The sequence below is a fragment of the Acomys russatus genome, chromosome 32 (genome assembly GCF_903995435.1).
Source record: "Acomys russatus chromosome 32, mAcoRus1.1, whole genome shotgun sequence".
NCBI classification, from domain to species: domain Eukaryota; kingdom Metazoa; phylum Chordata; class Mammalia; order Rodentia; family Muridae; genus Acomys; species Acomys russatus.
Window position 1 is genome coordinate 22,818,560 of NC_067168.1, and position 16,795 is coordinate 22,835,354.

At 39.9% G+C, this 16,795-nt stretch overlaps 1 protein-coding gene across 1 annotated transcript in view; it reads left to right on the forward strand.

Annotated features, from left to right (window-relative positions):
• Xrn1 (5'-3' exoribonuclease 1) overlaps positions 1 to 16,795 on the forward strand; it is a 98,348-nt gene that overhangs the window by 51,662 nt on the left and 29,891 nt on the right. Inside the window, exons 24-29 of the mRNA XM_051140745.1 lie at positions 2,478 to 2,593; positions 3,169 to 3,315; positions 7,741 to 7,830; positions 8,045 to 8,180; positions 14,298 to 14,354; positions 14,604 to 14,736. Coding sequence (XP_050996702.1) covers positions 2,478 to 2,593; positions 3,169 to 3,315; positions 7,741 to 7,830; positions 8,045 to 8,180; positions 14,298 to 14,354; positions 14,604 to 14,736 — 679 coding nt within the window. The remainder of the gene's footprint in view (positions 1 to 2,477; positions 2,594 to 3,168; positions 3,316 to 7,740; positions 7,831 to 8,044; positions 8,181 to 14,297; positions 14,355 to 14,603; positions 14,737 to 16,795) is intronic.

Sequence of the window (16,795 nt, forward strand, 5' to 3'; positions counted from 1 at the left end):
AGATCCTGCCTGACAAAAGGAAAAACTCAAGTAGAGGGATGACACCATGTTTATCTTCCACACATGTACTGTGGTATGCGTGCCCACTCAGAAAAATACACACACTCTGAAAATGTAAGGGAAAAGTACAAACCAAGTCCCCAAAATTCATGTCAATTAGCATAGCATGCTTAAATACCCAGGTTTAATCTTTAGCATAGAAATTGTATATACAAATATGTAATTCTTTTGTAAAAAAATTGCAAAAATTACATTATTAATTGGTGTTTATGTTGCATTGTCGAAATTTAAGGCATTAAGAATCGGCATACCCTGCGGGAACATCAGGTATAGAATGCAGAGGTGTCCCTAAAAATCTTACTGTCAGCTCTCTATTATAGAAAGAATTTAGACAACATGTTCTGAAGCCATCAGATGAATAAGCTGAGACTTTGTCTTAAAGTCAGTGAAGGAAGAAGAACTTGTGTTTTCTTTTAGACAGAGAACACACAAAATGCTCCTTTCACTCTCATTTTCTCTACTCCAGTATTTTAGGTTTTCTTTTTGTGTTTTGTAGGGTATTACTGATGATTTTAGTTAACTTCTTAATTGCAGCTCAGCTCAGAATTCTCAAATGGAGTACCGTTAGTACTTGGAACAGGACACTTACACCTATGGCAGCCATGTAAACAGGACATTTGTCCCTGGGCACTAAATGATAGTAATCTGTGCTAAATATCATAACTGAATGTGCCTCTCCACAGTTCAAAGTGCTTATTAATAAGGTGATACCTCTTATAATTAAGAAATACCACTTTAATTCTTCTCATCTGTTTTGCAAAGCAAACTTGTTTCATATTGTGTCATTACTAAATCTGATGGCATTCTTGTTGAACACCCATGCTCTGTGTGTCTGGGTGAGCACTGAGACAGTGTTTTGTGTAGTCCAGCCTGGCCTTTGACTGACCGAGTAGCCAAGGATAACTTTGAACTCCTGATCCTCCTGTCCTCATCTCGATCTAAGTATTAGGGCTATGGACATGAACCACCACATTTGGCTACTGACATATTTATATATCTTAATAGTAATTTGATATTCCAGCCTACCAAAAACAGTTACCTATTTGAGCATCATTGTAGATACATATGATCGATAAAATAATGGTGGCTGATTTAATCCCTTACCAATCTCAGGAAATTGATTATATGTTGGTAAAAATATTCCTACATTCATCTGTGAGCATAAAGTAAGAATATAAGTTATTAGGACTGAGGACGTAGCTCGTTTGGTAGAGTGGTTGTTTAGCATACGTGAGCCTCCTTGGGTTCAGTGTCCACCACTGAATAGACAAGCTTAGTGGCCCAGGCTTGTAATCCCAGCATTTAGGAAGTGGAGGCAAGGAGGATCAGAAGCTCAGGATCATCCTCAAGCACATAGCAAGTTCAGGGCCAACCTGAGCTCCAGGAAAGAGTCTCAAAAATAAAGTTTATATAAAACTTACAAAATATTAGGCTATAAATAAAAGTTAGTCTTCCTATGTGCATTATGTATAAAGAAGTAGATATGGTTGTTAGTGCCAGTTGGTTCTGGATTTGTAAATTGTTTGCTTCCTGGTTAAAAAGTATCCCATCTGATACTTATTTTTTCTTTTCTTTTCTTTTTTTTTTTTTTTCTCCCACTTAATATATTTTTAAATTGAAAATAGATTTTTTTCTGTTTTCTGTATATGTATATATTTATCTATACAGAATATATGCAATATATTCTGATCATAATTTCCTGTCCCACTTCTTTGTCTTAATTTCAGTCATTAACTACAAAACTTAAGTTTCCATTTATTTGACTGTGACTTTCTTTTTTGTTTTGTTTTGGTTTTTTTGTTTTGTTTTGTTTTTGTTTTGTTTTGTTTTGTTTTTGTTTTTTTCCTGAGACAAGGCTGTCCGGGACTCACTGTGTAGACCAGGCTGGCCTCGAACTCACAGCAATCCACCTGCCTCTGCCTCCCGAGTACTGGGATTAAAGGCGTGCACCACCATGCCCAGCTTTGACTGTGACTTTCATATGATAGTAAATATTAGAGGGGAAGAGTACCTACATTCACACATGAAGGACACTTTTTACTTCCTTCACTTGCAACTGTTTTGATGATGTGTTTATGTTTGACTTCAGTGTAGTAATTTTTGAAGCCTTTTTTTATTCCATGTACTTGCCAGCTAGCCCTGCTTAAAGTATGAAAAATAGTCTTTTAAAAAGGTTATATGAAAATTTTTCGGTTTAGTACTTACAGAATTTATTTATTGAGACAGACTTAGAAGCTGCTTCCTACTCCTTCATCCTTGGGAAGTCTGTGCTTTAAAGAGAAAGAAGGGGGGCCTTCATATCCTTGGGGGGGTTCGTCAGTGGTGTTGTAACTATCTACAGATCTCAAAGGTAGCCAAATAGTACTTAATACAGACGTGTGTTTCCATAATTGACCTCTTTATTTTTATATTCAAAGAAATACTCTATAAAGTACAACCCAGGATATGTGTTGGCCGGTCGCCTTGGAGTGAGTGGATACCTTGTTTCAAGGTTTACAGGAAGTATTTTTATTGGAAGAGGATCTAGGAGAAAGTAAGTTTGTGTAGGGATATTTATTTACTTAAAATAGCAGAAAAATTAAGTGATAGAGATTAAATGCTTACTCTCTCGGTATTGATTTTCTCCAATTAATGGCTGTGGACTGAGTTGCCCGTAAAGTCCTCCAGTGGTGGTCCCTTTCATGGCAGCGTATGTCTTAGATGCTTTCAAAGACAGTTTGTATTTTTAGCAGCTAACCTTGAAAAAAGGTATCAGAGGGTGTGTGTGAACCTCAGTAATAGATTTCTGTGAATTTTGTTTTCCTTTTTTTCTAATTACATAGTTTATTTATATGCTTTCTTAACTTTGATTTTAAAACTTGTCCTGTAGCTTTTTAATTACTGCTAATTAGAATAACCATACGAACTAAAATGTAAAACAATCAGAACTAAGCTTTTCTAAAAATTGAGAGCAAATGTTGGGTTTGTGGTGTAGCGAAATGATGTTTGTCTGACACGTGCAGGACTTTGGATTCAAGCCCTAGCACTGTCAAAAAAAAAAAAAAAGACTTTAAAAAAATTTTTGAACAAATTTTAAAACACTTGTGTGTATATGTGGTTTAAACTTAGCCCTCATGGAGACCATAAAGCAAATGTGGGCTTAAATCTCAAATTCAACAAGAAAAACGAGGAAGTCCCTGGATACACAAAGAAAGTTGGGAGTGAGTGGATGTACTCGTCAGCCGCGGAGCAGCTTCTTGCGGAGTACATAGAGAGGTGAGTGCAGCAAGCTTGCGGGCCTCTGAGCCAGGCGCACTGCTTACCTGCCTGCTCAGGCCCACTTGAAAGGGAGGTTGTGTTCTGCAGGAAAATGTACAGCAACAGCTAGGCGTGCTGGCGTGTGCCTCCAACTCCAGCACAAGGGAGGTAAAGGCAGAAGGATCAGGAATTGGAGGCCATTCTACCTAGGTAGTACATTTAAGGTCAGCCTGTCTCAAGGAAAAAAAATATGTGCAACAACACATTTGCATTAGTAACCCCATAGGAAATGTGTTACCGTTCCTATTAGTAAATGTTAACTGAGTAACTTAGATGTATAGTTAATATACTCACCTCTGATTTACAGCTTAGCGTTCTTTCTACTGTTGCCCAGGTTTCTAACCTCCTTGTTGTTGAGGACCCCTGTACTGGTTCCCAGGGCTCTCATAGTAAGGTACCACAAGCTAGCTGCTTTCACCAAGGGGAACTTAATTGTCTCACCATTCTGGTAACCAGAGTCAAGGGGAAAGGGCGTTATAATCCCCTGGCTTTCTCTTAGCTTCCTATAGCTTTATGTGTTACTTGGCTCACAGAGCAGTCATTCCAGTCCTCTGTCTTCAGGTGACACTGTGTCCCCCACCTGTCTTCACGTAAGCTTTCACCTGTCAGTCTGTCTACATTTCTCCTTTATACAGTGGTGCCAGTCGTGTTGGATTAAAGCCCTCTCTTAATAGTTGTCTGTATTAGAACCCATTTCCAAATGAAGCCATATTCTATATCTTTTTAGATATTATTTTAAACTTACTATTAGTATACTGTGTACATGCACAAGAGAGTACACATGCATCCAGTTCTCATTCCCTCAGTTCCCTATAGACACGGACAGATTTCCTCTCACTACAGTTTGTACATGATTGTGATAAATATTCACAGCTAGCCCATGTCCTGTATTATGATTTTATTTCTTCCCTGTCCACATTTTTATTTTCTCTCCTGTCTTTTTTCACTTGATTATTATCTGTATACACATACATTAACTGCCATACAGACCATGGGATCTGTCAGTTCATCTCTGTCCTAAAGCCTTCAGCCTCTGCTTCAGCCTGTCACCCAGCTCTCTATGCAGAGACACTATCACTGTGGCCCTATACAAAGCTTTACTTTCTGCTCCCGTTCCTTAATCTTTATATCTCCATGTGGATGGTACATTTAATTCCACCCTCCGCCTTCGTGTCTGGAAATACTTTTTTTCTTTCTCCCACACTAAATTAGCTTGTCTAGGTAGCGTCCTGGATTGAGCTTCTTTTCACTCAGTTTCGAAAGCACTGTCCCATGTCCCCTTTATTGGCGCTGATAAATCTTGTGCATCTTGGTTTGATCTTTGTATTGTGATCCATTTGCTTTTTAAAAAGATACTATTGTTTCAGGTTATGTTGTGTGTGTGAGGGTTTTGTCTGCATGTGGGCCTGTGCACTAGTTGTAGGCATAGTGCCTATGGAGGGTCAGAAGACGGTGTCATGTCCCCTGAACTAGGTGCAGATGCCTGGAAAGTACCATCTGGGTGCTGGGAGCTGAACCCTAGTCCCAGTGCTTTTAACCTCTCTCCAGTCCCTTGTGACATATTTTCATTTTCTTGACTCTTTTCTGTTAGTTGTGTTAACTCTTTTTCTTTCTCTCTTCTGTTGTTTAGCCCCTGGAACTGATAACCTTTTAATTCTGGGAGCCTGCCTTATACTATTTAATAATTGATAAAATTGACATTTTTTTTTTTTCTGTTCCCACTTTGTAGGACTCTTGGATCTATCCTTTTGTCTCCTTCTCTTCATCCTTTTTTCATATTACTCTACTCTAAGAGACAGTTTGAGCTTTATCTGGTTTTTTGTTACTTTTGGTTGGTTGGTTTTAATTTTAGTTTTTGTTTTTAAGGACAAGGTCTCCTGGTACAGCACCCCTCCCACATGCTGGCCTCAAACTCAGAAAAAGTGTCGACTGGCTGTAACTTGTACTCTTCCTGCCTCAGTGTCCTAAGTGCTGATATGATAGGCGTGCATCAGCACACATTCATAGTGTCTTTTTTTTTTTTTTTTTTATGTGTCTGCATGTACCACATGTTTATGGGTTTGTGTAATGCCCAAAAAAAGGCATCAGATCCCCTGGAGCTGGATTTACAGGCAGCTGTGAGCCGCCTAAATGTTTGTTTTTGGTTTTGGTTTGGTTTGGTTTTTTGCTTTTTCAAGACAGGGCTAAATGTCTTTTTTTAACCTCCATTTTCTCCAAATTATTTTTTCTCCTGTATGTTAGAGTTTAGTTGTGTGTGGTGGTTTGGGTTTTTTTGTTTTGTTTTGTTTTGTTTTGTTTTCCCTCTCTGCTTTCTAAGTGCTTCTTGGTGTCTGTACTTAACAACGATGTGCCAAAAAGCCTATTGGGAGTTTAGTGCACATGGGTAGGGCTTGTCACATGGGACGATACTATTTCTACAAACGACCTTCTAATGTCATTGCCCTGTATGGATATCGTCTCTCTAAGTGGGTAATTTTTCCTAGAAAAGTATCTCCTAGCATTTTCCTTGCATGATGGATGTAAGGAACAAAACTGACCGCTAGTATTCTGGAAATTAACCAGGTAAAATGAGTTTCATTGTCCCATGGATTCTGTAATTACTTCCCACTCGCTCCAGATCTTTCTTAGACAGAAGGCTCTTTTTCCCTGGGAGTAGTAGCGTTGCTGATAGCCCTCCACCTGCAAGCTCTCTTCTGGAATTGTGTGGACAAACTACTACCTCACCTTGAGTCATACTCCCATTGCACAACACAGTGCCTGGTGTAGGAGATACGAAGGCAAATGCAACTGCCTGCCCAGTCCAGGACAAATCTCAGGGGCTCTCCCAGTTTGAGATTTTTGTGGGACTGGCCATGAAATTCACCGTCAACAACTCACAGCTCAACATCTTCCTACTTCTGTTGTCCAGGTCTCCTTGTTTTCTTTTCCCTTCCCACAAGTGTTGATTTTACAAGTCTCCCCACTAAGCGTGTGCATGTCTGTCTCCTTCTCAGAGTCCGCTTCCCAGAGAGGCTATGCTCCTGACATGCGTAGTGTCTACTCATGTGTGAATCCCAGCTGCACAGCACCTGTCCTTCTTTCTGGCACCATCCATACCCCCACAGCTCTCTGTCTCTGGTATAACCTAGAGTATTTCTTTGCTGACCTGTCTAAAATATAACTGCAGGTATTATGCAGAGGTGGGAGGCAAGTAAACAACTTCCCCAACTGCATGCTGTACATTTTCAGGGTAAATGCTATTAAATATGCCTAAAGTCCATACTTCCTGAATCTTTGCAAATTCAGGAAAAATAATTTTTTTGTTGTGTAAGTTGATTGTGCGTAACAAGAAGGCAGTTCACAAGTGAGAAACGGAGCTGAGAGTGAGAAACTTGGTGTTGTGCAGCTCCTCAAGCACTCAGCAGCAGTGCTGTGACACTGAAGGCTGGCCTTTCACCTGGTGACTTGCATATTCCTGTCCATCAGTTCAGCTAAATCACATCCATCCAGTGTCTAATTTCTAAAGGTTTGTTCACAGATCATATGACATTACATAGCCCAATTTTCTTCATTTCTCTTTTTTTGGTCTATGTTCAGTTTTCTATTTTATTGTTTTTTTAGTAGCTTGAGGAAGGACCAAAGATTTGTTTAATCTGCCTGGATATACCTGAGAATCCTACATGATTCCAAAAGAAATGTAATTTTAAATAATAGCATAAGAAATTTGTAAACTGTTTTAATTTGCTATATTATGAAATATTCCAGATTTGTTTTAAAAAAGATAGAAAATTAGCTTTGAAAACTTCCATGTTCTTGCCGGGCGTGGTGGCACATGCCTTTAATCCTAGCACTCAGGAGTCAGAGGTAGGCAGATCGCTGTGAGTTCGAGGCCAGCCTGATCTACAAAGTGAGTCTAGGACAGCCAAGGCTACACAAAGAAACCCTGTCTCGAAAAACCAAAAAGAAAAAGAATAAGAAAACTTCTATGTTCTTGTAGTATTGTTATCCCAGCACTGAGGAAGCTGGACAGGAGGGTTACAAGTGTGAGATTAACCTGGCTTACATAGGAAGCCCTGTATTTAAAAAAAAAAAAAAAAAAGAGCCTATAAATACTGTTTTTCATGCATCTACACTCACATTTTAATCAAAGAAGAATCAAGAGCCACAATTGATTTTTTTTTTTGAACTATTGAACTATTTCTTTCCCAGCCAGTGGGAATTTTCTTATAGTTACAGGAATACTCTGGCTATCCAGTGTTTCAGTCTCGCTCCTTATTAGTACCATCCCCTACAGTACTATAATAAGCTTCAGTGCATTTTACATGTCCCCATTAGAATACATAGTCATTTAATAGGAGATTAATTTCATATTTTAAAGCAATATTTTATTTCTTTGTTAACTAGAGCACCAGAACTGTTTAGTTATATAGCCAAAAACAGCCAAGAGGACGTGTTCTATGAAGATGACATCTGGCCTGGAGAAAATGAGAACGGGTAAGCAGAGTGTCGGCACTCACTGCCCCGGAGTTCCGCTCCAGGCTCCCACGTCAAAGTTCAGATAATGTACCCTTTTATTTTATATTATTTCATTTTGCTTCAATTACTTAGATCTGATAATTCACAGTTTCCAGGAAGTTTATCAGATCCTTAGTGTAAATCCTCAGAAAGTTTTCATCAAGTAAAAAAGTCAATGCTGTTTTTATTGTAGTGCTGAGAAAGTTCAAGAAATTATTACTTGGCTAAAAGGACACCCTGTCAGTACCCTGTCACGGTCTTCTTGTGATTTACACATTCTGGATGCAGCTATTGTTGAAAAAATTGAGGAAGAAGTTGAGAAGTGCAAGGTACTAACTTTCAGTAACCATGATTACTAATGAGAACAGCGTGTTATCATTTGTTTATGTTTCAGCCAACTAATGTATGTTCTTAATGATCCTGTAACATTCCTGGCAACCATTAGGAAATTTAAACAAATAAGTGTAAATATACTTCAGTATACCAAAACTATAAAGTTTTTAATTTGTTTCTCTGTAATAGTTCTAATTTATAATTCTATTCATAATAGAAAGTTTGTGGATGAAAAATAATGATGATTTCCTCTTCCTTACTATTGTAATTGCATCCTTTAAAGACACAATTCAGAGCTAGTAAGATGGCTCAGTGGCTGAAGGTGCCTGATGACCTAATTCAGTCACTGGATCCATGTAGTGGAAGGAGAAAACCAACTCCCCAAAAGTTGTCCTCTGACCTCCACATTCATTTCCTGGCCTATGCGCTCACACAGCAGCATGCCACATACACACCTCTGTCTTTCTATTTGCTGTTTCAAAGCAACAAGTTTGTGTAGTTGACTTAACCTATTTTATCCATTTTAAATAAATGGTATAATAGAAGTGGGTTGGTTATATTGATATTTTTTAAACCTTTAATTTCTCTTAATTTGCTTTTTATTAATGATGCCTTGACAACACACTATTTTTAATTAATAGCAAAATCGGATAAGACTTTGGTTCCTTCCTTCTACACTGAACTTAAGACTCTTTTTCAACATTTTAATTTTTTCATGCATCATCATTGGTAAATCAGTTATAAAATGGTGCCTACCTCACATGTTATGATCCCAGGCCGCTGGGATAAAAACATGTTCTCTTCAGGAATGGGAATGTGACTCAGCCAATAGGGTGCTTTCCTCGAACACACAGCATCCTGAGTGTGTCTCAGCACCACATAAAGCCAGGCATGGTGGTGCACACCTGTAATCCCAGCAAGCCAGATGCAAAGGCAGCAGCAGACTCAGGTGTTAACGATTATCCTGTAAGCCTGCAGGTGGTCACACATGCATATAGTCCCAGCACTCTGGAGGCAGAAGCGGGTGGATCTCTGAGTTCAAGGCCAGCCTGGTCTACAGTATGAGTTCCAGGACAGTCAGGGGTACACAGAGAAATCCTGTCTCAAAAAACCAAACCAAAACAAAAAAGGTTATCCAATATAATAGGTCAGAGGCTAGCCTAGGCTACATAAGACTATGCCTTTAAGGGTTGGAGAGATGGCTCAGAGGTTAAGGGCACTGACTTCTCCTCCAGAGGTCCTGAGTTCAGTTCCCAGGAACCATATGGTGGTTCACAACCATCTATAATGTGATCTGATGCCCTCTTCTGGCCTGTGGGTGTACATGCAGGCAGAGCACTATATACATAATAATAAGTGAAGACTATGCCTTTAAAAAAGAGAAAGGAAGAAGAAAGGAAGAAAACTTTGCTCATGCTATACAGCTGCTGTTAATGATGGTGGTGGTAGTGTTTGGATTGCCATGGCATATACTCAGAAACTGTGAGGATAGCCACAAAAACCAGAACTGCATGGCCTTTTTTCTTTGAAGAAAAATCAATAGACTCAACCAAGAGAATTTTTGTGTCATGCTTTATTTTCAGTACTGTGAAGTAGGCAAGGACATTATCACTGAGATAAAAACCCTTAGGCCTCAGAGTTTACTATTCAGGCCAGGGGCTGGAGAGATGGTTCCATGGTTAAGAACTCCTGGTGCTTTCAGAGAAGCCCTGGGTTCAGTTCCCAACTCAGAACCACCTATAACTCCAGTTCCAGATTACCCAACACTCCTTTCTGGCCTCTGCATGCACTGCATACATGTGGTGTACTTATATACCTGTAGGCAACGTCTTTATACACATAAAAGAAATATTTAAGAAGAATTTTCAGGCCAATGAGCTCATTTGGGAACAAAGGATTCTATGGTGGCTCCCATCTGTGATCCCAGAACTTGGAAGCTGGCATAGGAGGACTGCACTAGTCTGAGGCCAGCTGGTCTATATGGTTGAGTTCCAGGTCAGCCAGAGCTACAGAGTGAGACCCTGTCTCAAAACAAAAACAAGGTTAGGAAGATGGCTCACTGGATAGGAGCGCTTGCTATGCAAGCATGAGGACCTGAGTTCATCTACTATGAACTCACATAGAAGGCCAGGCGTGGCCACACATGCCTATAACCCCAGTAGGGGGCGTGGAGAGTAGTAGGCAGGCAGGGTTTCTGGAGCTTGCTAGCTGTTAGTCTAGTGGGGTGGGGGTGGGGTAACAGCAAGTTTCAGGTTCACAGAAGAGGCCTAGTCTCAGACTAAAGCAGAGCATGAGTGAGGAGGGCATTTGATACCCTCTTCTCGTCTCCCCATGTGTGTGTGGACATACTCTCATATAATACACACACAATACAAAATATTTTACTCAATTTGTCTTTATATTACAAACATAAAATACATATACAAAATTGTAGTTTATTATCTTTATTACAACATATGCATATAAATAAGAATTTAATGCTTCTTTATGTGTGAAAGGAGTGTAATTAGGGTTCTAGTGTGTTATTAGACTAATAAGGACAGAAAGACAAACTAAATACAACAATCAGAAATGGATAAACTTCTTTACACTGCATCATTAAATGAATATATCAGTAGCTTCTACACTAGGATGTGCCTCAGTGATAGAACACTCACCTACACGTCTAAGATTTGGATTTGATACCCTCACGCCACAAAAAAAAAAAAAAAAAAAAAGAGTTTTCTTATTAGGCAGTAGTTCTCATACTGGAAAACAATTTGGGGTCCACCCAAGAACAGTGCTTCTTAAACTTTAAGATACAAGTAAATCTCCACAGTAGCTTGTTAAGTACTGGTTCTGAAAAGCCAAACATGGTGGTGCACACCTGTAACCCCAGCATGTGGGAGGTAGCCACAGGAGGGCTGCCATAAATGTAAGCCCAGCTCATTCTTAGCAAGTTCCAGGCCAGCCATGGCTACATAATGTGCAGGACCCTGTTGGAAAGAAAAGGGAGAAATCAGATGTGCTCAGTCTGATGTGCAGAAGAAGATGGCCTATGCAAACCCAATCCCTGAGCCCAGAGGAAGTGAGAGGGTATAAGCCCAGTAGGGCCTAGAGGGTAGTGTGAGAATCTGCACTCCGCAGTGCAGAGCCAAGCCAAGTAACACTTGGTTATGTGTAATGATTCTTGGCCAGGAACCTTTATTATTTCTTTTTTCCAATTCTTATAAAAGTTTTAATTAATTTATTTTTAAATTTCATGCCAGGCAGTGGTAGCTCATGCCTTTAATCCCAGCACTCGGGAAGCAGAAGCAGGTGGATCCCTGTGAGTTCGAGGCCAGCCTGGTCTACAATGTGAGTCCAGGCCAGCCAGGGCTACACAGAGAAACCCTGTCTCGAAAAACCAAAATAAGAAATAAATGAATTTCAAAAGCAAAATTGTACATACTTATACACAACATAATGTCATATTTAGAAGGAATACTTAGTAATTTTTTTCTTGTCTATCAGTATAAAATGAGTTAGTGGTTTTTGGAGGGGGGGGGAGTTGAGACAAGGTTTCTCTGTATAACCCAGCCTGTCCTGGAATTCACTCTGTAGAGCGGCCTCAAACTCAGAAATCTGCCTGCCTCTGCCTCCTAAGTGCTGGAATTACAGGTGTATGCCACCATTTCCCAGCAAAATGAGTTAGTTATAAATAACTAGACCTTTAGAAGATGGCTGTGAACTTGACTGCAAGAGCTGTGGATGTGAGGTCTAGGTTCCAGAGTAGGTCACAGAGAGCATGTGTTTATGAGAAGTAAGATGGCTTTTTGTTGTTTTGTTTTGTTTTGTTTTTTGAGACAGGTTTCTCTGTGTAACTTGGCTGTCCTAGACTCTCTTTGTAGACCTGGCTGGCCTCGAACTCATAGCGATCCCCCTGCCTCTGTCTCCCTAGTGCTGGGATTAAAGATGTGCGCCACACCGCCCAGCTGAGAAGTAAAGTGTACTATATACACAGAAATAGAGATAGGTGTGACTGGGGACAGGCAACAGAACAGATGGAATACCTCACAATTTTATGTCCCAAATCAACCTGCTTTCCATTTGTTTTGTAACAAAGTCCAAGTTTTTAACCCATGCGCATTTCTCAGGCTGTGCTTCCCAGCCTCCTTCATGGTTAGGTGTGACCACAAATGTGTTATGGTCAGAAACTTGCGAGGAGGGCAGTTACTGCTCCCAGAAAGGCTCACTGAAAGCTCCTCCCACTGTCTCACATGCTCTTTTAGCACTAGTTTTTCCTCTTTCTACTCTCTTCCCTCCTGCCTAAAAGACTAAAGAGTGATGGCTTTGTTAGCTGTGTTAGTCTCTTACTCCTTGAGTGTAGGAATCTATTTTAACAAAGCTAGAAAGAAAAGACTTCATTTAATAATCATTTTATCCTAGGAATCCAATTCTTTTCTTCTTTCCCCTTACTTCTTAATATATGTGTATTGGAGGGATGGGACTTGACTTCTGTTTGTTTGTTTGTTTGTTTGTTTAGATTTTCTTTTAAATTAACAGAATAAATTCCAGTCTGTTAAAAAACAACAACAACAACCTGGTTCTAGGTCACTTGGTCTAAGTACATACACACACACACACACACACACACAGACACACACACACAAGATGATTTTATAGATGAATGCTTCATATATTTTTCTCTTTAATATAAATCTTTCTTAGCATAGCATGGTAACTGGTGCCTGAAATCACAGCACTCAGAAGGCTGAGACAGGAAGATCATTTGAGGATTCCTGGGTTACTGAGTGAAACCTTGACTTAAAAAAAAGAAAAAAAAGCTTATGTTGACTATTCTTTAGAATTCTTTTTAGAGAAAAAAAATATATAGAGTTGAAAACAAAATATAACCTATATTAAAAGTAAGTTTCTTAGATGTAATATGAATAAATTAATAAAATATATATATTTTTTTTTAAAGTAAGTTTCTTATGTTGTGCTCGCCTCACAGCAGTGCTGGAGACACAGCTCCCAAGTAGTGTGCTTTCCCAGCACTGCTAAGGACCCTAACTTAGCCACCAGCACTGCCCAGGGGTGGGGGGACTCTGCCTAGACCTTCTCACCTACTCATGCAGTTAAAACTAACTTGATTAGCTCCCCTCTTACCACTGCACTTGAGCAGTTTAAAGTACCTAATCTGCAGCTTACTTCTACCTTTGAAATTTTCTGTCTTATACTTAAAAACGATTTACTGGGCCAGTGAGTAGGTAGCTCAGTGGGCAGAAGTGCTTATTGTCAAGCACAGTGAGCTGAGTTTTAGTCCCCAGGACCCACATGGTCAAACAAGAATTCTGACTCCCTCAGGTGTCCTTGTATGTCCATATCTAGGCCCCAGCACACATGCACACACACAGATAATAATAAAGATAAAAATAAATAAATATAACCTAAATATTTTACTTTAAAACTTACAGATACGAATTTGGAGCCATGGTATGTGCCTTTAGTCCCTACATTTGGGAGGCAGACAGGTAGATATTGGCAAGCTCAAAGCCAGCCTGGCTTGCATAGGAAGCTCCAGGACAACCAGTGCCATATAGTGAGACCCTATTTCAAAAAAAAAAAAAAAATTAGAACCAGCAAGATGACTTAGCAGGTAAGAAGTATTTGCCACCCAATGATCCAAGTTTGATCTCTGTACATAAATGTAAAGGAGAGAACCAACTCCATACATATAATAATAATAATAATAATAATAATAATAATAATAATAATAATAATAATAATACCTAAAATAACAAGATTTAAGAATGTAGGCTATACTAGCTGGGCATGGTGGTGCAGACTTTTAATCCTAGCACTCGGGGAGGCAGAAGCAGGCAGACCTCTGTGAGTTTGAAGCCAGCCTGGTCTACAAAGTGAGTCCAGAATAGTGAGGTGTATACAGAGAGACCCTGTCTCGAAAAAACAAAATATAAAACAAAAAAATTTTATGCTATACTCATCTTATGAATGTGTATTTCATTCCTCCTATAAGAATAAAACTTTAGGTTATTCTTAAAATTAAAACCTTTATTGGCTTTATAAAATTCATAGATGTCAGAACTGATGAATGGCTTTATAATTTTCTGTTTGAATTTTTTCTTCAGCAAAGAAAGAGTAACAAGAAAGTGCGAGTGACAGTGAAACCCCATTTGCTGTACAGAGTAAGTATCTACAAGCTTAAAGTGCTGCTTTTACTTTACAAATATAAAGGAAACAACTTTTATTCAAGCTGTGCATGGTGGCGTGCCACAGAGTCAGAAGACCACTAGTCCAGCATAGCTGAGGCAGTAGAGTAAGTTTGCAGTCCGCCTGGCCTGCATAGGAAGACCACACTCTAAAAACAGAACTTAGACATCAAGACAGGAGTGATCTCAAATGTTCCTTAGAATACACAGCTCTCTTCTATTCAGCCTTTAGAGCAGCAGCATGGAGTCATTCCTGATCGGGATGCGGAGTTCCGTCTCTTTGACCGTGTTGTAAATGTGAGAGAGAACTTCTCAGTGCCAGTCGGCCTTCGAGGCACCATCATTGGAATCAAAGGGGGTAAGGCCAGTACTTGATGTCTGCAGCTGCTTCATGTTGTGAAAGAGAACCCAGATCTGTGTGTTATGTGCATCTAAGCAGAAAATAAGTCAGAGAAAAGGCTTAGTCCCTGTGTGCTCTAGCTGCTCTTACTCTTTCGGTTGTACTTTACAGAGAAAATTCTCCTGTCTCATCTAATCATCTGAGAAGTGGTTGAAAGGAGGGGAAACTGAGAAGAACCATTGACAGCTCAATAGTTTATATAGATCACACTAAAATTATGCCATGGCTTATAGGGCGTACTTGTATTTTTATGAAACTGAAAGGAAATTTTCATCAGCTCTTAAACTTTTCTCTAATCTTATTCATAGTTTTGCCTTAAGTTGCATTGCAATCTATAGATTTGAATAAGCTTTGTAATCTAGAAATCTCTCAGAATGGACAGTGTTATTTACAGTGAAACCATTTTAGATACATATTAATTTTAGTTTTACGAGTACAACTAGATTATAGCCAGTTCTGGTGGTCTACACTTTGTAATCACAACACTGGGTAACTGAAACAGGAGGAGTACCACAGGTTCAAAGCTAACCTTGGATATATAGAGAATTCCAGGCCAGTATAGGCTACAGAATGAGACTTTGCCTGAAATATTTTAAAACAGGCTGGAGAGATGGCTCAGTGGTTAAGAACATTGTCTGCTCTTCCAGAGGTCTGGAGTTCAATTTCTGGCAACTACTAGGTGGCTCACAACCATCTATAGTGTTATTTCATGCCCTCTTCTGTCATGTAGGTGCAAATGTTGGCAGAACACTATATACATAATAAATAAATAGAAAAATTTAAAAACGGGGCTAGGGAGACAGTGCTTGCTGCATGAGTGTAAGGACCCAAGCTCCATCCCAAGGATTCATAAAAACCCGGGTGGTGGCACACGCCTTTAATCCCAGCGCTCGGGAGGCAGAGGCAGGCAGATCTCTGTGAGTTCCAGGCCAGCCTGGTCTACAAAAGCGAATCCAGGACAGCCAAGGCTACACAGTGAAGCCCTGTCTCAGGAAAAAAAGAAAAACAAAAAAACAAAAAACAAAAAAAGAAAACCTGGGTGTCCTAGTGAGGGTTCCTCTTGCTGTGATGAAGCACAATGACCAAGAGCAGTGCTGCCTCCTTATCCCAAGTGTCCTCCATTGAGGGAGACCAAGACAGGAACTCAAACGAGGCGGGAAGCTGGAGGCAGAAGCCATGGAAAAGCTAACTATTAGTTCCCATGTGTATGTTGCATGTGGGTACATATGGAGGTCAGAGACAATGTGTGGGAGACAGTTCTTGTCTTCGATCATCTAGGGTTCCAAGGGTAGTGCTTGGGTCATCTGGCTTGTCAGCAAGTGCCTTTGACACTGAGCCACACCTCAGCTGCTCTTTCAAAATAAGCATAATAATTGAGCAGGTATTTTACCATAGAGATATGTACAGGAAAAAACATGCTGCCAAACAGCAGCTAGACTGACTTAAGTGAATAGGAGGGTTGTGGATGCAGCTCAGTAGGTAGATAGCTCACCAAGAATGCAGTGAGGCTCTGAGTTCAATGCTAGGGCCACAGGCAACACAGCAGTAGGAATAGAAGTTCAAGGTCATCCCTGGCTGCATAGTGGGTCATAGACAGCGTGGCCTACATCAGGCTTTCCATCAGCCTTCCTCAGAATAGAAAAGAAAGAAGTGTCCACACCGTGGAGTGACTGAAACTCTCCTACATTGTCAGTGAGAACATGAAAACAGCACAGCCACTTTGCAAAGTCGTTTGTTAGGTTCTTTTTAATTGAAGATGGATACCCAGGCTAACCTCACACTCATGATCTTTCTCCATTTGCATCACAAGTTTTGGTATTAGATTGTGCACTATGGTGTCTGGCTTCATTTGTTAAGTTTGTTTGTGACCTGGCCTTGCTATGTAGCTATGTAGCCAAGGCCGTCCTGGCACTTAATATGTAGCACAGGCCACCTAAACTCAAGCTCCTTCCGCTTCAGCATCCCAAGTGTGAGGGCATAGGTGTTCTAATAAATTACTTTTCTTTACTCTTTCTTA